General features: G+C 39.4%; 1 protein-coding gene across 1 annotated transcript; it reads left to right on the top strand.

Annotated features, from left to right (window-relative positions):
- The first annotated feature begins 1,362 nt into the window (after positions 1-1,362).
- Positions 1,363-22,282, top strand: BCL7A (BAF chromatin remodeling complex subunit BCL7A). The gene is made up of 6 exons (XM_074159603.1): positions 1,363-1,630; positions 9,601-9,682; positions 13,104-13,200; positions 14,992-15,159; positions 18,049-18,170; positions 19,162-22,282. Exons 1-6 carry the CDS (start codon positions 1,539-1,541, stop codon positions 19,231-19,233), a joined length of 633 nt encoding a protein of 210 aa, XP_074015704.1. The 5' UTR covers positions 1,363-1,538; the 3' UTR covers positions 19,234-22,282.
- Positions 22,283-23,046: the final 764 nt, after the last annotated feature.

Here is a 23,046-nt window from a genome sequence, read left to right as displayed (position 1 = left end):
CAAATCTATGTAGGGAAACACTGGGGTGGCTGTAGAGTGAAGCAGAGGTTGCCCCACTGTTTTCTTGCATTGGCCACCCACCCTTGACTGGAACCTTCCTAGAATTCATTTCAGGTGGGTTTATGCCAGACGCAGTCTATTTTCATTATGTTAAGACAGTATTTATTTGTGAAACCTGACAGCAAAAGAGTAATGCAAAAGTATCATATCGATTAAATACATCGATAAATGCAGTATATGTAGAATACAGTGTACAAAATGCTTGGATAGGTTAGAATGGATTTGTAATTATAAATTCAACAGACCTCAGTAAAGAAAGGAATGCTGTGTTGTACATTAAAGCCAGGTTTCCATTTTGGCCTTTAAAACTCCCTTTTTGCTGTCTGAAAGTAGTAGTTCCAATTAGTAGTGTAATACCAATGGGAGGGCATCTTACTGTGTTTGTATAAACAGCATAATGAGGCTGATATAAGTTGCTGCAGAAAGATCAGTGAAGTGCTGTTGAACACGCTTCCTTCTTTACATCATCCTCAGCATCAATTTGAATAATAATGTAGGCCCTTAAGAAGCGTTCCTTTCAGTGGCAATGTTTTTTAAACAGAGATCGCTGTTGCGTACTCTGGAAGTATCCGTGATTGTTCAATTAGTGCAAACAGCCAGGTGTGCCCCGGATGGAAGTTAATGAAGTCCAGCAGCACCCTGACCGGGGCACACCGGGAATGGGACATTTTATGCAGAGAATCGCTTCGCCTCTAACTCTTTGCCCATTTACCGAGATGTTCACGGACTTCCATGAATCCGTGTCGGAGCAGCAGACCCTCAGCTACTTATAAAATCAGCCCGATTCCACGGAAATCACTGGAATTGTTTTAGGCAGCTGAGAAACCTTACAACCACTGGAGAGGAAGAAAGCAAAAAAAAAAAAAAAAAGAAAATCAATCTCCATATTATGGATTTACTAAGTATTGTGTTTAACAAGGCAGATGTTTTGCCTAACAGGAAGGATTGCCAATCCCCCGCGCTCAAGGTCCGCAACGCTGTCACAGCTACTTGCACAAGGGCTGGCCGGGGTTGTCACTCCTGAGCCGGCTGCCCAGGAGCGGGGCTCTGCTCCGCCATCCCCGCACCGAGCCGAGGGCCGGCGGGTCGGATCTCTTGTCAGCGGCGGAGCCGCTCCGGAGAGCCTCGGGGGCAAACCTCCCCTCAGGGACGCCCGCCATTCCCTCACGGGGCCCGACTCTCCCCTCACGGCGCCCGTCCCGCGCGCCTGCCCCTCCCCCCTCCTCCATCCACCGCCTCAGCCCCGCGCGCGCGCGCAGGCCGCCGGCGGCGGCGCGGCGCGCGTGCGCAGTGCGCGGGCCCCGGCGGGCGGGCGGAGCCGAGCCGCGCCGAGCCCATCCGCGCCGCGCCGCGCTCGAGCGGAGGGAGCATTGTGCGGGCGGGCGGAGGGACCGACGGACGGACCGACCGACGGACGCCGCGAGTCAGCGCTCGAGCGCCGCGTTCCCCACTGAGGCCGCCGCCGTCCCCTCAGCAACATGTCGGGCCGGTCGGTGCGGGCCGAGACCCGGAGCCGGGCGAAGGATGATATCAAACGGGTGATGGCGGCCATCGAGAAAGTGCGCAAATGGTGAGCGGGCCGCGCCGCGCCGGGACCCCGCGCCCGCTCCCGCACCCCCCTCAGCCCCCCGCCTTTCCCCCGCCCGCACCCCGCGGTGTCCCCTCACGGGGCCGAAGCCCGCCGGGCGGCTGCGGGGGGCGGGGAGCCGGCGGCACCCAGAAGCCATTTCGCTCCTGCGAGTCACATGAAGGCGGCGGCGGCGTGTGAGGGCGAGAGGCGGCTCCATTGTGCGGCCGAGCCCCCCTCCCCGCCGACCCCCGCCGCTCCCCGCCGACCCCCGGACCGCCACACCGCGGATCCCGGGCCGGGCGGGGGCGGGCGACGGGACGGGCCCGGCTCCTCCCGCCGCCTTCCCCTACAAAGGGCCCAGAGGAGCGGGCCTGGGGGAGCCCCGCCGCCGGGTCTGTGTGGAACTAGAACTCGAGGAAGTTTTTAAATATACGTATATATTTAAAGCATTGAAAATACCCCTGCAAAGCGCTCAAGAGTTTATTTTTTTATTAATTTGTCTCACCTTTCAAGTTCTCGGGGTTTGCACGTAAGCGGGGTCGTCTCCCACAGACGCTCCGGCGGTTGTAAACCCCGAGCGGGGCAGGAGAGAGCGCCTAATTGCCGCTGGAATTTGGTTTAAATTATATAATTGAAGGTTGTACCCCTAGTGAAATAATTCCCTTTTGTTAGGCCTTCAACGTGTTTTGGCATTTTCCCGCTTTTGTCTTTTTTTTCCCCTTTTTTTTTTTTTTTTCTTCTGCTTTTGTTAGGAAAATCAACATGAGGTGTTCGAACAATACAGTGAAACAGTCACTGCAATGTTCTGCACAGTCAGTCCGGGGTTTTTGGATGGGATAAAGAGCGGTGCCAGTGTGACTCGAGGGGGAATCTCTTTCTTCCAGCAAGTTGACTGTTCAGTAGTCTTTGTGCATGGATCTTAAAATACTTCCTTTAAACGTTTGAAATCCACTGGGAAATCCTTGGAGTTGGTATTAATCTGCGTTACTTGGCTTTTTTGAACCTGGTAAAATAAGGGGGCACTTTCATTGCAATCCACAGCTAATGCTTTGTTTGCGTTAAAAGAAGAGCAAAATACGGAATTAAACGTGTTCGTTATTCGGGTGAAGCAGATTGTTGCATTTAAATGGCCCTGAGCAGATGAATGGGCTCGTTGGCTTGAGCCGGACAAAGAATCGGGACGTGTGTCCAATAACGCAGGGCACGAGATGGGGATTTCAAAGAATCCAGCCATTGTGTAGGGAGCTGGAGCAGCCCGAGCACCGCAGTTCGATTGGTTTCAGGAACTCTCTTCTACTCTGGTGGTATTTTTAAGTGCTGTTTGCTGACTGGTGGGCCAGCTTTGAAGGGTCAGAACAATGTATAGCGATGTGACAGGACTTTTGTTCAAACAGGAGCGTTGTTGGATATGTGGGACTGTTCTGTCTGTAGGTATTTCATTCATGAGTGCAGTGTACTTCCTTTGAATCCTAGTTCATGGATTTCGGAGAGGAGTAGAGGCAGAAGGTTGGCCATTCAACAAAATGTCTAACTTTTTATTTTTTTTTCTTGGCAAGGGCTCTCTGCCATCAATGTCAGTTGCTATGGCTTCCTCTATAAAACAGAAATCTTACGGCATAAATAGATTTTGTACGTCTTAACCTTCATGAGAGACAACTTGCTTTAAAGGGTTCCTGTACAGAATCATGCAATGTTTCTTTTGATTATTGCCAGGAGTGTTCATATGGCTTTTTGTGTGTGCGTCTCAAGTATTTACATAAATAATTTTTCTTATTTTTAAAGGAATCGTAATTTGAAGGTGAATCTCATGATTCCCCCCTACCTGCAGTCAAGTACAGTGGGAAGTTAGCAAGAGAGATTCTGTGTCTTGTGGTTTAAATGTTTTGGGAAGGCTTGGCTTGTTAAATTGAACTTTACAGGCTAGCAATTCCTGCATCTTCAGAAGGGCCACATGGGCAATTTCCAAGCGTGCAGTTTTATTTGCATAATAGGAGCAATTTATTGCCATCCACAGCTCTTCTGTGGAAATGCAGCCACTGAAGATTAAAATACCTTGCATCCAGTGTTTCACAGAAGAGAGTTTTCTGAGGCTCGTGTACTTGGAGCGCTGTGTGTCGAGGGGTGAGCGGAGAGGCAGACTGAGCTGTGAACTCTTCCGAGCGGAGGGGTGCCTGCTGCCCAAAGCTTTATCGATCTGTGGAGGTGGGCAGCAGCCTTGCTGTGCAGCATGACCAAATGCCTGTACTGCCACCTCTACGAATGTGCCTATTGGAAAGCAGTTTCCATCAGTGCAGACTTTGTTCCTCAGAAAATTAGTGTTCTTTCTTAGACAGTGAGCCCTTTGATGCGGATACCCTATCTCCATGGGTGTTTGTAGAGCACCTAGGGCTTCTGGTATTACTGGAACTTAGTAGTAAACAGTGAAGCTGTTACATTTTTATCTTGTGATTAATGTAACCGTATCTCCTTTGTTTAAACTACTCTTGTGAATGAGCATCTATTTTAGAAAACACGTAGCACGAGTCTTACAGAATACATGGCTGTGTTGTATTTGTGTGACAGGAATGTTAAATTTCTATGGCTAACAGAGTAGTTCTACATTTTTTTTAACAGCACTTAAAATCTTTCTTTCAGTCTATTTTAAAAAATCCTCTGAGATAAATTTATCTCAACGAATTGTGAAAGGTACAGGATTGGTTTTTGCCTTTAAAGATTGATGGGTATGTGTAGATTCTAAGTGGGCTCTCAAGAAGAGAGAAGTAGAAACTATTGTGCCCTTAACCAGCATTAGAAAAATACTGGAAACACTCTTGTTTTATAAAAGTCTGTTTTATTAAACAGAAGAAAATGCAGATGCTTATTAAAAGACAAATAATGGGCAGAAGGCAAGCATAAGTGGTAGGATGTCTTGGGGGGCAGTGAAATAGTTTGCCTAGGTATGTAGCACTGCTGACCTTTTGGGCAACTGTGCAAACATTTAAGGATGGAGCTGTGATGTGGCTGATGGGGATAGGTACCCTGATATAGAGTACGCATCAGGAATGAGGAAATCTCATTGTGTTGCCTTGTCTTTGAATTGCAATATCTTTGCAGAAGTCCTTCGGCCTCTTTCTGACCCATCAAAGCCCTAATCTAGTGATAGCACCTTATGAAGAAGAGGTGAAGCTCGGCAACTGATGAAAGTACTTACAGCAAGTGCTAAGTATTTGTTACGGCAGGGAATTGGCTGTACAGCCAGATATGACTTGAGTTGTAGCTTCTCAAAGCCCGAGAAGTCAAGGAGCGAAGTCATCACGGGCAATGTTAGCCGGTACCATTGGTTGGGATCGCTAGCTGCGGCTAGTTAGAGGAGAATTTCTGACAATGCTGCTGTAGCTTTTCTGTTCGCTGTCTGCATTTGGACTTGCTGAAATATTTTTGTGTGGTATGTAATGCTCTGAGGTTGAGCTTCTGCAGGTTTTGCTGTTCCTGCTTCCTTCTTAAAATAGGCTTTTACTCTGAAAAGTCGTTATGACATAGACTTTCTTAACATGATGTCTTTGGAAAAAGACTGCTACTACCAGATTGCAACCCTAGTTCAGTCTGGCTGCATTGGCTGTGTTTGGTTTCCTGCTAAGACTGAAGTTCAAGTAGTGGCAGTTGAACTAAAAATACCCAGTGTATGTGCAGGAGCTGTTCTGAAGTACCATAATGGCCCAAACACACTGTTATCGTGCTTGAATTACGATACGTTTTTCCTACTGATGATTATTTCTTTTTGAGCCAGGATATGCTCTCTGACTTCAGTGGAAGTTGGGTGTAAAAGGTAGAGTTTTGTCATGCATGAGCCATATTTCCCTTTACTGTAGGAAAAGCTGCTTGTTGCAACGTGGAATGTAGCAGAACTTGCTTAAAAACGTGTTGGCCTGTGTAAGTTAAAAGGGACTCTCATAATGCACCATATTTATATAAACTCAGAGAGAAGGTGTTCTTAACGGTTAGTCTTTGTCCATTTGTACTACGTGGTATTTTATTGTATTTGCAGTGTGGTCAAGAAACACCATGTATATTTGGGGCTACTCTACGTTAGTCACTAGACAAACATCTACATAGCAATAGGCGTGCTCTGAAAAGCAAGCCTGCGTTTCAAAAAATCTTTTTTTGTGCACTTTTCAGCACTTTTTCTGTATAATAATGGCATTTTCTTTCCCATTCCCCTTTCTCCTTTGCTTGATCCCACAGGGAGGTCATAATTCTGTGATTTTCACCAAACTCTGTTGCAATGCAAGTGAGTGTGATGTGATAAATTCAGCATTATGACGTCACTTCGTGATCATCAACAGAAGATGGGGTATGTGGGTGCAAATCCTTGTGTAAATACAGATCACTATGATAAATGACAGTCTTGGTAAAAAGCCAAACAAGTGTGAAAGCCTTTTCTTGAATGGTAATATATTGGCAGTAAAGGCTTTCTATTTCTGTGCCATCAAATGTTTCTAGCACTCATTGCTGCTGCAGAAGCTGCCTTGACACTTTATGTATAAGTGTAATATACACTGTTGCTTTTGCTCACCGGTATATTACTTTTATACGTGAAATTTGATAGTCGTCTTTGGAGCTTTAGTGTTAATAGACAAAATATAAATATATTTAATAGTCTTGGGCTATTTAGAATGGGGAATTGAGTATATAATTATGGAAGTTCTAGGATATTAGTATGCCTTAGGCATAAGCAATAAAGGAAGTGTTGGTACTAATGCTTACCCAACGTATCCTTGGCTGTCCTTTAAATGCTGTGCAGATGGGGTTCAGAATTTAAAAATGCTTTAACACAATTTCAGATAAATGTAAGGGTTTGTTTCTGTTGCATTGGTTAGTTTCTGAATTTACTGTAACTAAAATATTTAAGATATTTTTCAGTGTGGAAGATGAAAAGAAAAAAGTATTTTTGTATATATTTTAAGTTTTGCCATTTTCCAGTGTTGTTATTCCTGAGTCATTCATGGTGGAGCAGGAGAGGTTTAAAACCAGAAAAAATGCTTTTTTTAAAGCTATGGAGTTTGTCAGCCAGACATGGACAAGTAAAGTTGATAATTGCCACCTTTTTAGCCCAATTAACTCTCAGTTTGATGGTGTACCATCAACCACCTTTTCCAATCCACCAACTTATAGATCAACCTATATAGTATAACAGGGGCAGGGCAATAAAGATTACTGCCTAGTGATCACTTAACAAAGATGGACTAGAGGTTCAGGGGTGGAATTCCGGTCAGGGTCTCAGAATGAGTGGGTTCAACAGCAGATCCATTTTACAGACAGGAAAAGGTGGAGAAAACTACATAAGGTTTCACAACAGAATGGGCACAAGAGTTCATTAATTCCTCATTCCTACTTTGGCATTTGGTTAGCGGGAATATTTTGTAGTTTGTACAGCATTTAGCAAATGTATTGTTACGGGCAGCATCAGTAAATTGTCAATTCTAACTAAATGGAAAGCCCCCGATCAGTGGGTTGGGATGGTGTCTTTCCACAAAAAAAAGTGAGTGTTGAGAGTACAAGTGGTTTTGTGGGTTGGGGATTTCTTTTGTTCGTTGGGTTTGAGTTTTGGTTTGAAATGGAAAGGCAGTAAGTATTACAGATAATATTCAAAGCTTTATTTGCAATAAACATCTTAAATCCTCAAGTTATTCTACCCTGTTGATCTTAAATGTCTGAAAGTCATTATGTTTCTTTGTTAACAAATTTGTGTTTGTGCTGCCAATGATTTTACTAACTTTAGGGGAGGTTGTTGTCTTTTTTAATACTTTCATGGTCTTAAACCTTTAATATTGTAAATGCTTAACACATGTGAAATATTTGAATAATAGCAGTGTGATGTTGGGTTTTCTTTTTAGCCATAAGTGTTTGCAGGACTGGGATGTTGGTGTACTTCCATCACAAAATATCCTTATTCCCATTGTTGTCTGAATTACTATGTGTTGAATTCAGTGAAAAAATCCCTATAGTTGAGGGTTATAAAAACTTAAAGTGGTACTTAAGAAGCTCAAAAGAATTAAAATGTCAGGGCTAACTTTAATACTAGAAGGAAAAAGTTACTAATATAGGTTTCCTCCTGTGTTCTACAGTCTGTCCAGTGAAGATGCTGTGTGAGGCTGCTTTGAGATGCTAACAGGTATCTTGAACTTTTGGTTTTCCAGTGCAGCATCTCTAAGTAATATTTTGCTGTAGGAAAAGACTAAAATCTTGATTATTTTTTTTTTTTTAAGCATTTATTCACCTCTCCCCACACCCCAAAACAAAACCCCAGCTGGTTTTATTTCCATAATAATTTCAAAGGTTTTCCTAAGTAGGAATAAGTTTAGTTTGTCTTGTATCCTTTAAAAAAATAAATTATATCATGATCATCTCTTCACAATTAAGTATGCTCTCATTATTGACATGCCCTCATCTCCACTGTCATTTTTATCACATCTAGCAGTAGAGCTCCAAATTAGCGTAAAATTGGGTTTTGACATACTTTAGCCATCTAGCGAACCCAAATGGATGTATCTAAACACATTGAGGAAAAACTGTGCTTCAGGAAGAACAGTGGGAAAGAAATGAATCTGAAATAGTTTTGTACTTTAATTAAAATATCCTTGTGGACAGATCCAAAATTTATCAAACTGCCTTTTTTCTTTTCTTTTCTCTTCTTTTCTCTTCTTTTTTTTTTGTGGTTTTTTTGTTTGTTTGTTTGTTTTTTAAAATAGGAAAGTGTTTCCTCTAAAGAGAAACAAATAAGATTGGCTTTAATAGCTAAAACAAATAGTCAGGAGGATGTTTGTGGCATTTGTACAATGTGGCTGCTTCTGATTCTGGAAACCCTTTCTAAAAATGGAGCTATCGCACATCTATGTATTTGGAGTCACATCCAGCTTCTCCCATCCTGCAAAGAATATTTTTTTAAAAAAAAAAAATCTCTAACTGGATCCCAAATCTATTATTTAAATGTGTTTTTAAAAAAGAAAAATGCTTGAGATCTCATGCCAAATTAATTTCAGATGTTCCTGAATATTTAATGGAATTGGTCTTTGTTGTTAACTTTTAATCAATCCATTTGCAGAGCTGTATTACAAACCCAAGAACCAGCAGTGGTGATCTGTGACCTGAAAACTTGATCACAGAAATGTGATGAAATTTCTCTGGCATTGTGGACCTTCTTATAATATTCTGCTGCAAAGAGCTCCAGGAATTCATCCCTTAACTAGGCGTTCAGCATCCTTTCCATCTCTGCACTCTGTGACTGTGTGACCCCCAAATGTAGTGATGCCCTCTGGCCAGATTTCCTTCACAATTTGTCAGTGTCACAATGTCACGGCTGGCTGGCGGGGGTCTGCACAGAGTGCCCTAGGTTATGCTTTTCCCCTTTCTGATAGCCTCAGCCTTTCCTTTCCAAGAGAGCTGGGCTCTCCAGTCTGAATTCTGCATCACGGCACATATTGTTACCAATAAGGCTCTTGGTTCCAAGGCTGGAATTTCAGAGCTGTCTGACAGGAGTGTTGAGTGAATGTTAAATTGCTAGCAGCAAATTTCTACCCAAAAATAAACCTCAGATGGTCAAAATGCATTTAGATTTCTAATACCATTAAACAGCTTCATGACAATCAAAACACGCTGGTTTGTCTAAAACCTCTTCTGCTCTCTAGAAACTTAAGTGAAAATTGTAGGCATTAAATCTGCATTTTCAATAGCTGTTCTTAACTGTACCTTTAATCCAGATCTTATTACTGCTACCTAGTCAAGTAACAGCCCTGAGAAATCTGGAGGTTAGCAGTGCTCTAACAAGTTTGTGAAATGCAAAGAACAATTTGCACAATGCAGTACTAAAGACGATGTAATAGAGATCATCCTACTTAATAGCCTATTTAAATCCTTGACAACTTACAATAGTAGATCGCTTTCTTTTGAATCTGAAGTTTAACTTTAACTTCTCCTGCATTGTAATTTTATAGGGAGAAGAAGTGGGTGACAGTTGGTGACACGTCCCTAAGGATTTACAAATGGGTACCAGTAACAGAGCCTAAAGTCGATGATGTAAGTATCCTGCAAGTATCTTGCTTTTTTCAAGATGTTCAGGGAAACGTGGTGTTGAGGGAATATGATCGTTATTCTTTGAGCCTTTAAGCTACAACTGGTGTGGGTCTTGCAGCCGTTTGACTAGAAGGACTCTAGGGAGGTGCTAATCTCTACAGAAGTGATGTTGATGGTTCAGTGGGTGGCAGCCTTCCCAGTGTCCACTTGGATCGATTCTCAGGTAACTGTTAAACAATAGGCTTGAAACTGGTTTTTGAAACCTTTCTCTAACATAATAATTGGGAGGTGGGGAGGGAAAGCTGAAACATCGATTACTTTTCCCCTCTTTCTGCCTGATGCTTTAAAGGAAGATAGTTGGTTTGGAACTGTGTGGAGAATGCATTCTATCTGTGCATCGCTGCTGTTTTGCTCAAATATACATGCAAAACACTGAAGTAAGGGTAGAAAAATCCTGTGGAACTGAGATCATTTGTATTAAGATGTCCAGCCCAAGCAATACAGCAGACGTGCTTCTGTTGTAATGTGTGTTTTCTCTTAATAAATGTTTTGTGTATGAATCATGTTTACGTTCTTAGTGTGCACTGTTCATGTGCAGTGATACAATCATTTGGTGTAAAAATAAGTGTAAAAATCAAAGCTGATAGGGCTTACAAATTGTTTTTCAAAATGAACATTGTTCTCATTTTATAAAATGAGATACTGTAATAGAAAACTAATCCGTGGTACCACGTAAGTTAATGATACGATGAATATATATCCTAAGTTTCGTACTCCTTCCTTGGCTGTCATGTGCTTTTACTTTATTTGAAATACGAGTTAAGACCTACCTGGAAGAAAACTACTATGTTAGTAAATGTGTAAAATGATTGTTTTTCAGGCAAGACAGTATCATGGTCTTGTCTTATTCAAAGTCCAAATTCAAGACCTACTTTGGATTAGTGTTGTTTTAACTGAGTTTGTTTATTTCTGTACCTTTGGTTGTACCACAGATTTCCATGACTGTCGGAGTTGTGGTAAGCCTCTTGTATTCTTCCAGTGCTTGAGCAGCATCTCTGTGAAGTAACACCTTGTGAATCGGGAAACCTTTCCTGGTTTCTTTCCAGAAACTTGTTCATTTTTCTAGTTGTCAAATGTTTGGTCTTGATTTTATTATTTGTAATATTAGGGGGAAAAAGCTGTGCTATGTGAGTGAGGGAGAGAGAGATTGAGGATATTTAGGCTCACAGCTTCTGAAAATTGTCTTCCCGCAGTTAAGCCTGCATGATAGGTACCACCGAACTTTGAAATAAAATTTCTAGTGAGTTTCTGGATGAATTTTCAAGGTGACTGGAACCTGAAGTCAGATTCTCTGTTAAGAAGAATGGTTTATGTAACGGTCTCTATGTGCAGAGTTTAATTATATTCTTTGAGCCATCATCTTCAGGTTTAGGCTCCAGATCTGCTGAAATTTGGGACGCTTGTGCAAGACCAGTTACTTTAGTGTCCTACAGTCATATTCTGTTCATTACAAGTAGAGGCCGTTGTGCAGCTGCAGTTGTTGTAGGCTTGATATGGTAAGGTTTCTGTCTTTTTGCTCTGGAAGTTCTCACAATTAAAACAAGTGCATATATTTTAAAAATAAATATCAGGCAGGGGTCATCTTGGCTATTTAATTTTGTTGTGGACATCCTTTTATATCCAATTTCATCCACCTGTGAAGGAGCAGACAGTATATTTGCTTTTTACTAGAATAGGAGAATGGGATCTTTTTTACTGCTTCATGTTTCAAATGGAAGTTGTCTTTGATTTTAGTGAACAGAGATTAGATTGCTTCCCCCCTCACGTGTTGTTCCGAAGACCCTTTGACATTTCTTTGAACTAGAATTAGCTAGGCTCTTTCCTCCTACTAGTTTTGGAAGGCTGTTGTAGAACCTCACCACTTTGATGGTTAAACCTGTTTAAAAAAAACCTTTTCAGCTTAAATTGCTCACAGACAATTTTCAATATTTCTTTTGTGGGAAAAGTGTTCTTTTTACCTTTAAAAAAAAAAACCAAACAACACCAAACCTGACAGAGATTATGTCCCCTCTGAACTTTCATTTTTCAAGGGTAAAAAAGTCCATGTGCTTTCACCTCTGCTTCACATAATAGGGAATAAAATCTGGTTTCTCTGAAGTAAAAATACAATTTAAAAATAAGCCTAATAATCTGTTTAAAATAGATGGAAAAGTCCTTCCACTTATCACTTGTTGAATTTCTTCTTCAGTCTTGTGTATATTTGATTGTGGGTTTAGTTCCTTCCCTTGTTGGAGGACACTGTCTTATCCAAACGGATGGGTTGATGAGCATTCTTCCTAGAGTCAGGCTTTTAATTGTCTTCTCAGCAGGCACGCAGGATCCTCCAAAAGCAGTGCAGCTGGCTCTTTCTCCTGTGAGACTGATTACGTCACTTCTTAATTGAAAATGCTGCATCCCTTAGCAGACGCAGATTTTCCACGTGACGGATGCTACTGTCTCTTCCTTTGTTTTAATGCTTGCAGTCCATACTGTTGTTTGGTCATGAGCATGTTGTGGCCTATTGTTCATGTAGGACTGTCTTGCTTATGCTCTTTGTTTTAGGCCAATCTGATTTTTCTTAATCCATCTTTTAGTTTTAATGAAGAAACAGCATTAGTTGTAGAGAAGGAGGAGGTCTCTGCAGTGTTGGTCATTGAGAAAGAGGTAAAAAGCTGTCTCTTTAGTGTTAAAATTCTAGATCTGTTAACATTCCTGTTGTGCATGCATGCATATTGTCTAAGTGTATTCTACAAACTTTCTGATATGAAAGGGAGAATGTATTGAGTTTCGTAGCGGTGTGTTGATATGCATAAACCATACAGTGAGCAGAGTTACGAGCTCAGAAATAGGGTAGTTTCGTGAATCTTAGCCCTGCCTCCGATCAGTGATGTTCTTCCCTTTCCCCGGTGTAGCAGAGATTCTTTTGACCTTGGTTTTGCAGCTCTTTGGATGGAGTACAAAGTTAGCAGCCAGCACCTCCCAAGTTTTCCGACTCAGTTTCAGCAAACCATTTAATCATTGTGCCTCAGATTCCCTGTTTGTAGAATGAAGGGTATTATTGGGAACTTTGTACTTTTTACAAAAATTATGCAGTTGTTTGAAGATGAAAAACATGTTTAAGTGCTAACCGTTACTAGAATTTTTGAATAAAAACCTATATATCCCAGTGTTTTGTGTCACGAAGAATACAATTAGAAAAACAGCCCTGCAGTTATTGGGACTTATGCATTATTGATAATGTCAGTTATTATTACGTTGGCTTTATTTCTCACTTGAAATTGAGAGGTGTTTACAGAAGTAATGAATGGGAAGGGTATTATATTGCAACATGGATTTCTCTTTACGGTGATAGTCTCATTTGTTTATGGTACTTTTTGTTTTTCAGAAAAATAAGAATAAGAAAAAAGGCAAAGATGAAAAATGTGGCTCTGAAGTGACCACTCCGGAGAACAGCTCCTCTCCAGGGATGATGGACATGCACGGTGAGTGGGAGAAGGTCAGCCCCAATTACCCTGTTATACCGCTGTGAAAGTACAAGCTCACAGTATCAAGTTTCTCCGTTGCTCAGATGTATGGACAGTGTGATTGAGTCAAAGTGAAAACAGGATCAGAGACTCATCTGGTACCTTGGACTTCTCTTCTGTGGATGTACTAACAATTGTTTAAATACCATTTTTATTAGGGCTGCGTGTTGGGGAAAAAATTGTTAGTGGAGCTCAATATGAAAATAAAAATAGAAATATCTACTATTCAAAATACTATACTCAGGTGAAGTAGTAGCTGTTGAGTTTGAAGCTTGAAGAACCAAAGCCTCAGTGGCACTATAATTTGTGCAGGTTTTGTTCTTTTTAGTTTGGTGGGTCATTCAGGTCAAAAGAATTCTGCAAGAGTCAAGAAAGCAAGCTCTGGTTCTGTGGCATCTTCAGGCACTATAAAGTAATTTTTTTTATGGTGTCAACTGTTGAGTGGTAACCTGGTGTTTATTACAGAGGAGCGTGCACAGCTCAGCTGTTTAAATTTTTTACCTTCTAGGTGTTTGGATAACAATTATGGCTGAGAATGCAGCACTGCTTGAGCTGATAGGAGCGGATCACTTTTTAGTGGGCTGTAAATTTTTCATTTCAGTTTTATTTGCATTTGTATTGCCTCCTGGTTGGTTTTTGCAGCGTTCACAGCAATTAAAGGATTGAGCAGGATTTTCACAGATCTGAATTAATTTTTCCTCTGTTTCAAACTTCTCAGCTTTTGCCTTGGTCAGATCTTAAGTCTTGTTTCTCCCATCCATGAGGTGAATATACTATTTGTTTTTTTATCATATATCACTTGTGTTATTAAGCCATACTGTACAAATTAATGATAAGCTGACTTCAAGCTGCTCTGAAAAGAGATGGTCCCATCACCAGCTATGTGTTTCTGAAGTCCTTTGGATGTAATGAGTTGTACAGATGCAGAGGGAGGTGGATCGACTTGAATTCTAGTAATTTAACTAATAATGCTGGGCTGGGTTAGTTTTCTTTAGGGAGCAAGAGCTTCCTTCTTGGTTACCCATGTTTGTTAGACTGGCTTAAAAATACATAAAATATTAGCTGAAATACTTAAACCACTGTCACTGGTTTTCACAGGAAGAGGGTACAGGCAAAATATCTCGTTAACTGCGAAGACAGGATCTGTGCTGCAGAAAGTTGCTGTGATCCAAGTTTTTGGAGGCTAAGAGAATATTCTGGACAATTATCACTTAGAAACTATTAATATTGGGACTGGATGATACATTTTACCTTGAGAGGGTTTTGTTGGGGGGAGTGTTTTTGACCTTCAGGACACACTTCAAAACTACCTGCTCATCTGAACATTGTAGTGATGGGTGTTTGTAAATTTGCAGCCTGAACACTTAATTAGCCCTGTGTTCTATGAACTATAAGATGAGATTGTCACTTTGATCTATTTTACTCATGTTGCAAAACTCTGGGTTTTTTTGAAGAGATTTGAGTAAAAACACTCTTGATTTTGTTGTATAATATTAGTTAGAGCACCTTTTTTCAAGTTTTCTGATTTTTAGTTAGTGCTTGAAAACTCCTGTATTACAATATAGGCTGCAAGATCAAAATTTGTTGTGGCGTGGAAAAAAAGTTAGATGTAGTATTAGTCTAAATGCTTGGACTTGATCCCCAACAAGCCATTATCAGGAAATAATACAGGAAAAATATGGAAGAATTAAGGTGTGTTTTTTGTCTTGTTAAATTAGACTTTCTTGGTTTTAACTCTTTTGTTAACAGATGACAATAGCAACCAGAGTTCAATAGCTGATGCTTCTCCAATAAAACAAGAAAACAGTAGTAATTCAAGTCCAGCACCAGAACAGAACTTGGCGACACAAGCAGATGGCACTGAAGTAAAGTCTGACGAAACTCAGACAGAAGCAAAGGAGCAGCCTGGTTCAGAAGGTAAGTTGAAAAGATCCATCTTCAAAGCCAAATAAAAAAACCTTATCCTTTAGTGTATAATTTATTTGCTTATCCTTTTTAAGAACTGAATAATAACAATTTGAAAGAAATGGTGAAAATGGCCATCATCTCTGGCCTACTAGCGATCTTCCCATACAACTGGAAAGGTCAGATTGACATTCAGGGTCTTTTCAGAGAGGAAACAAACAAAATAGTTGTCTTATTGTCAAAATCTCAGTCTTGAAAGAAGAAATAATTTAAAATCATCTTTAAAATGGTTGCTGCCATGTAATCACACAAATCCTGGAAAGTAGTACTTTTGTAGGTGCATGAACGTTCATTATCTAGTGTAAAGTAAAATAGAGGTGAGGTGCTTTGAAATTTTTTTTTAGTTGTGTAAACTAATGTAAGCTTTTTTTTTTCCTTACCCCTGCTAGTTACTTATTCAAAAGTTAGCTCTGAATTCTGTCTCTAATTTCCTAAAATTGTTACAATATTGTACTGCAGTTGCACACAGATTAAAAATACATGTGGGTTAAGAGATTGTTCTGAACCTCGCTTTTAAAATGATATTTTGGGTAATTGAAATATACTCTGTATTTATATTCTTTTGAAGATAACTTTCTTCATCCTATTACAATAGATAAAAGATGTCCTTAACACCATTCTAATGAATTGGTTGCAGAATTCTTCCCATAGCAAAGCAATTAAATTATGCCCTCCTGATTTAGTTCCTAGCTCAGTAGATCCACTAACCAATTTAAATTTAGAGCCTTTATCTTGGTAATGTCAGAATGGTTAAGTATGTTAAATGTTGTCGTTGTTCAATGGGGTTAAAATCGGACAACTGAATCATCACCAAATTGGAATAAATCAGAGTGCCATATCCTTCAAAGAAAGAAGTCTCAACTAGCATATTTGGTCATGGTAAAATGGTAAGGAATTTGCTCCTAGGTCTAATATTGTCTGAACCTGCTTGTGTGAAGTTGTTACATAGCATACGTGCTCCCTGACTAAATTTAGGTTTGGGGAGAATCATACCAAGTTCTCTGGATTAGTTCCAGAGACAGTTACTGTAAAATGAAAGGGAGAAGTAATGACAAAAAATACCCGTTATTAATTTATTTCTATTGGTTATATGCCTTTTAAAAAAATCTATTAAATAACTATTTATCTACCGAAGTGTTAGGATCAACCAAACCGCTGGAATTGTGACATTATTCAGCTGGATAGGGTTTAATGACCTTGTAGGTCTATCCCATGTTACTGTGCCGAAATCAAGGAGGTTCCTTAAAGCTTGGGGACAATTTGGGTGATCAGGAATGCCTAGTGAGGACTTCTTAAAACAAAACAGGTGCATTCAAAACATTTTGCTGTGCAAACAAGTCATTGCAGGCATTGAGTGACCGATAGTTGTCAGCAGCAACTGGAAGTGAAGATGGCAGCTATAAACTGTCACCTGTGGATGTTGCTCTAGGTGTGATTTTGTTGTGTGGAGATGGGCACATCACAGAGTGCTCCTGAGCTCAAGTTGCAATGTATGCTGAGACATACAACGCAGAAATTGAAATTCTTTCTGACCCTTGGGACGTGTTTCTTTATCAGTATGAACATGCTTTTCTGGCGAGACATGGAAAGGAAGATGATTCTGTCCGAGTTTGCTGAATATGATCTTTGAGACTGCTCGTCAGAGGTGTCACTTTATCTTGAATTCAGTCAGAAACTTTCAGAAACGCTTGTGATGCTTTTTATACAGTGCACCACAAAAATATCTGTTACTCCCTGGTTATGTCATCTTCATTAACCAAAGTTGTCCAAAAATTTTTTTGATCTTGCATTTCTCTTCATCTAGAATATATGTTTCTTGGGTCAGGGAGCTGTGGAGAGATGACTTTATAAAACTTGACTCCATGCATACTTCTGCAAATTCATTCAAATCAAAAAGGATTTTTTTAATGAGGTTAAGGAAAGAATGGGTTCCAATCCTTACACTGTGTTGATGTGGATACTGAAATAAATATAACTGACCCTTTGTAAGCAAAGGAGTTTGGGTGTTTATTTGTTGTTGAGTCTCTGCTTCTAGACATACTGTGTTAAACTTCCAGGGATCTTTAACCTGTAAAGACATTTTAAGTGCCCCTATCCCCTCTTCAAGTGAACGGGTGCTTTAACCCTGAGTCCTCTGTAAGTCTTGCTTTGAGAAAGAGAGAGAGAGAAGGGTTTTGGGAAAAAAACAACAACAACAAAACCCACAACAAAAACCGACAAAACCAAACACCAAAACCACAAATTGTAAGCAGGTAAGGGCTATAACAAGCTGGAAGGCTTCTCCGTAAGTGTGCACCAGAATTAAAAAGTCTACAACCTTAATGGTAAAAAACGTCTAAATTTTATCTTGAAAATTTAGTATCAAGCAAAAAAGTGGATTTTAAATATATGGCTGAATTTTGATTCAGATAACCTTATTCTCTCTCCTTAGCTACAGAGTTTTAAGTCCATTAGTTATCACAATTCAGCCCTTCCTGTAACAGCCTTTTACTTCTGATTTGAAGCGAGTTTCCTTGCGATCAGCGTGATTGCAAAGTTTGTGTTGAAATTTGTTGGCCAGCAGCATTGACACAGTTCTGAGTCCCAGGGTGTGCGGGAGCGTAGCTCCCTCTAGGGACTGAGTCCAGCAACTGTACACTGCTGGCAGCAACCGATGGTTGTGGTCCTGGAGTTTGGGCGTAATTCATTATATTCATACAGTTATGTGTGTTATCATTAATGGTTACACGTGGGTGAAGTTTATGCTTATTTATGGGATGTTGTTGCTAATGAGAAGACACGCTAAAAGCTCCTGCTGAATGCTTTCACTCGTTTGTTTAAAATTATTTCTTGATGTTTCAGATACCTCCGATGAACAGAATTCACAGTCTTCAATGGAAAATTCCATGAATAGTTCAGAGAAAGCAGAAATTCAGTCCTCTGGAGAAAACGATATAATTACAGAGGCATCTAAAAACTCTCAGGTAACTTTAAGTGTAAAAGCCCAATTACTTGGAATTTGGAAAAGAGTATTTTTACCAAAAAGCAAATGTAAGGAGGCCGGTTATGTATTTAGACTCATTTCCAAAGGTGGTGACAGTAAAGTAGCTGTAGAGTATTAAATGTACACGTATCTTGTTTTGTGGTTAATTTGGTTGGTTTCTTGCATTTCACATAATTTGAACAGTAAGACCAGACTGATCTGGTTTACTTTTCAGTTTCCTAAACCAGCCTGTTAATTTTGTAAGGGAATATTAAAACTTCGTGTTAATAAATTGCTTGGACCTAACTTACTGGACAGGCCCCTTTGAGGACCATTCAGAAGTAAAATACCTTCTATAAAAGTAAATGCATGTAGTGGTTAGGAAAGTTATTTTTTGTAGATTCAGTGAATGAGGTGTTTGGATATTTACTCGCTGGTAAACTGAAAAATTCTGGGTGGGTGGGAGGAAGAAATTATCCTCGTAGTTGTCCCTCTCACACCGAGGTCCTTGGGCAGAGCACTGCTCCGTCCCTTGTTTTTCCTTGTGGGTGGTTGGTTTGTTTCAGTGCACACTTTGCGCTTTCCAAACCCTGCGTGTTCTGTCCTGTAGAGATTGCTTTGGCTACAGCAGGAGAAAACGCATGGGCACTTGGTGCAGGTTGTGCTCAAGTGCGGAGCTGGGCGATTCCATGTATAACCATGCACCAAGGCTGTTGCTTGGAATATTCACTGTGATTTTTAGCCCGGAACTAGAATTTTACCCTTTGTCAGTAGACGACGACGAGTGTAAAGGTGTTGAGGTAAGATGGAAGTGGAGGAATGATTTCAAGAAGCAAATGCGTTTGGTCACATCATTCTCACGTCCAGGGATGCTTTGTATTTTACAAATGAGACAGCAGGGAATTTGTTCGTGCTTTTTCTTTGATGTTTATGGCGCCTGAAATTCAGTGCAATGATAACGTGGTTGTTTTTCTTTTTCCCCCTCCATTAAGGACTCTGAAGGAGTGCCACCTTCTAAAAAGATGAAAGTAGAGGCTTCCCAACAAAATGTTGAAGAGATTTAGACTATAGATTTTTCTGGTCAGTTTTTATGTGAGGTACATCAGTGGGCTTAATTATAGAACAACCTTACTTAAGCATCTTCTCTTGGATGAGGACAGAACTCCTAACTTTTCAAGTTACCAAGCAAAAATCCAAGAAAGCCTAACAAAGGTTTAACTTCTCAGACACTGAAAACTTTTTCCTGTGAAACAAACATTGAGAACTTTTAAGTTACTGTCTCTGAAATGGTTGGAGTAAACAACTCAGGAGGGGTCTACGCACTGTTTCTAAAGTCAAAATTACAATTATGTTGCTGCTGTATTTTTTTTTTTTTTCATTTCTCTATTTAACATTGTAAGATATTTAAGGATGGTACAGGTCAGGTATTAGCTTTCATGTGAAGTTCATTGTTCTGGCGTGATGTCTGCTTTTGTTTTGTGCCTTGTGTTCTGAAAACAGTGCTAACTTTTAAAAGTTGTTTTGCAACTGTCTCCTTTGCAAAGTGGCCTATGTTTGTATAATGCCATGTAGTAAGGCTTTTGCTTTTTCTTTTTCTTTCCTTTTTTTGTTTGGGGTTTTTGTTTTGTTTTTGATTTTGAAATCCCTGGTGCTTAAATTTTTAACAAATACAGATCAGGAAGCCATTTTCACTCTTGGAGTCCAAGGAGAAAAAGGAGCTTGATATTTTATTTTAGCAGCTATAGTGGAGATCTTTTATTGAATGCATGGCATTCGCAACTGTAAATTTGGTCTTCTAAATACTTAACTTCATCAGAAGTTAACATGATCTGTTTACCATTTATAGTCCAGATCTGAATATATACTATAACACAGCAGTGAAAATACTTGCGTATTAGGTCCAGATCTCTGTACTGGGTACAACTTGCTTTACAGAAAAGTTCCACTGTGTACATAAATAGGATCAAAGGGATTGATGCACAATGAATTTATTTTCAATTGGTCTTTTTTGATATCATGTTTTCAGTGAACTGGATTTCATTGTACTGTTTATAAGATGTTTACTTCTGTGTTCCAGGTTAATACTGTATTTGGGATTTCTTTTTTTCTTTCAGCAAGTCTTGTAAATAAGCCTTGTTGTTTCCATTGTCCCTACATCATTGTTAGAAGCGTTCCTTCTTTTCCAATTATGTTGAAATGTGCTTACGCTAGAGTTGATTGAAAGGCACTAAAGTATGTGCAACTCCCTTCAAATTCCTGGCACGGAGAAGTGCAGAAGCATCCGCAGATACCAGGTCACGAGGGCCTGATCTTCCAGTGGGCTTTGTACTTCCAGGGCGAGCTCCCAGTTAGAAATACCTGCTTTCGGTGGGAGCCGCGTGTTTCTCACTTCAGTGCACGCACGTACGTACACACGTATTGCTGGGTCGGGCCCTTAGCCTTTCTTTGCTTTGTGAGGGAGATGGAACTTGTAATTTAAAATACGATCTCACAGCTATGAAAATGGTTGCATATAGTTTGTAAGCTAGGAACTGTAAATACTTTTTTAAATTAAAAAAAAAAAATAAATAAAAATTGCTTCCAGTTGAAACATTTTCATAATTAGCTCTTCATTAAGCTTATTTATTTCTGAATTCTCCAATAGTGAAAATGGCTTGCACTTAGACTACTGCATTGCATTTGCAATTACCACTTTGTTATGAAACAACAATGGGGAAGTGGAGGGGCTAGGGGGGGGAATGGAGGGAGGGAGGAGTGGGGAGCCAATACTGACCTTCCAGAAGATGTTTGTAGGATTGAACTCCAAGTTAACATATGACACTCTCACTTTTGGAACTTTTCCTTTATGTTGAAATAAAACTTTTTGGATTTTAACTGAATAAAAATTTGATTGCAAATCATTAATGAAAACAGTGTGCTCCCTAATAAGTTTTTTGGGATTTCTGGTTTGATCATGAAGTCCATTAACATTCTGAAAATAAGGAAATGAGGAGCCAAAAACTGTATTTGCACAATATATGCAATGAAACGGTAGAATTCTCTCTTGAATTGTGTGTATGCCTAAAATGTGGATAACTGGTCAATGATGATTGATTTGTATGTATATTACATTCAGATTTAAGTGATATTTTGTGAGAAGTTCTATTGATATATTAAACGGGCAAATTTAGAAAGATTCAAACTTAAATATTTTTGATTTACTAACTTTTTGTTGTTTTTAATGCTAAAACAAAACAAATCTGATGCCACCTTTGACAAGTAGTCATGTTTACTAATCCCTATCTTCAGGTGCATCGCAGCAAGTTTTTAATTTTAATTTTGTAGACATTTCCAAGGGAGTAAATAGACTTTTTGTTTAGAAACTAATTCCTGTACTTTAGGAAGAAATAAAATATATAAATAGCACTAAAAATACCTCAAATTTTTCATTAGATAGAAGCATTTATTGGCATTATTGACATCAACAGGTTTAATTATAAACTTCCTTTTCTCTCCTGTGGCTTCTGCTCAGAACTGTTCATTGTTCTGTGGCTTACAAGACAAGGCATCATAACCATATTCCTAGAGGCTTTATTTCTAAAATAGTAATGCTTTATTTACAGCTTATACAGAATACATTCAGAACTTTTTTTTTTTAACCAGAGATTCTAGTGACAACAGACAACTGAACAAGCAGATAGATTTGGGTTCCTTAGACCTGTTATTGTCAGTCTCTAAGGGAAGAGACTTTGACATATCTGGTATGAAGAAATCCAAAATAGTGTATAAGACTGTTATTAGTCTTTTTTTGAAGTGCCTGATAACATTTATGGGCCAACGGATGTGATTTAAACACATTTTAATGCCAGAAAGTACAGATGGGACCAAACCAGAACATTGAATTGAGGTTTGAAACCAGATCTAAATCCATCTTTTTTTGGCTTGGACCTATCTCTACCAGAAACTTGTTTTATGAACTCACTGTAAAAGGGTTTATTGAAAGCATTGAAACGTGGAGCAGGAGAGATGTAGTTTTCTTCAAGATGACTGAAAGTTCTCATACAGCTAATGTTTTAGAAATAGTGCAAATATCAAGAAGTGCTTCCTTGCTACAATGCTGAATGTTGGAGCTTCAGTTACAAATAAATACAAAAATAAAAAAGAAAGGAAAAGAAAAAAAAAAAGAAAAAAAAAAAACTAGACGCAAGTAAATTAGCTGAGTTTGTGGAACATGTGGGAAGGCCTTCCGAATAAGCGATTTACTCAGCCAAACATTTTATAGCAGAACTATTCCTTGGAATTTTTATGCTTGGGAAAGTAGTTGTTAAACATTCCAAAAAGTGCTGGCACTTACAAAACAACAAAAAAAATAATCAACAAGGCAGTATAAAATAATGGTTTTGGGTGGCTATCTTCATACATAACATTGTCATGTTTTGGAATGTTCTTTATATCTAAGGGCCTGGTAGAAGGTGTAAAGAATTTTGTTTTCTTCAATACTTAATCGTTTTCCATCTTATGATTTGTGTGTGTGTGTGTTGTACAGCAGTATAATTTTTCACTTATTTATTCCATCGGTAGTTATGGTTTGTACAATGTACAATGGTTTCATTTCAAAAATAAAATAAAAAAATCACAACATGAATACTGTGTGAATAATTTTTATCAAGAAACTTAATCTCAGTTTGTTTTTTAAATTGACAATAAATTTCTGTTTTTATAAATGGTATTTTTAAATGTGCATTCTATGGTGTTGTCTCATTTGGTAATGTGTAAAATGATTCACCTTTAAGTGGATCAAAGGTATCTTGATATTGTGGGGCGGGGGCAGGTGGTGGTGGTGGTTGTTGTAACAACAACAAACAAATAGATCTGGCCAATGTAATTACAGCAACCTG

Source organism: Numenius arquata, chromosome 16 (genome assembly GCF_964106895.1).
Source record: "Numenius arquata chromosome 16, bNumArq3.hap1.1, whole genome shotgun sequence".
Lineage (NCBI taxonomy): Eukaryota > Metazoa > Chordata > Aves > Charadriiformes > Scolopacidae > Numenius > Numenius arquata.
Note: the sequence above shows the minus strand (reverse complement) of the source record. Positions and strands in the feature narration are given on the sequence as shown.

Excerpts from the sequence above, each read along its gene's own strand:
- BCL7A (XM_074159603.1), top strand. The coding sequence starts at position 1,539 with ATGTCGGGCCGGTCGGTGCGGGCCGAGACCCGGAGCCGGGCGAAGGAT. Across the intron at positions 15,160-18,048 it reads GGAGCAGCCTGGTTCAGAAG|ATACCTCCGATGAACAGAAT; the intron begins GTAAGTTGAAAA and ends TTGATGTTTCAG. Across the intron at positions 18,171-19,161 it reads AGGCATCTAAAAACTCTCAG|GACTCTGAAGGAGTGCCACC; the intron begins GTAACTTTAAGT and ends CCCTCCATTAAG.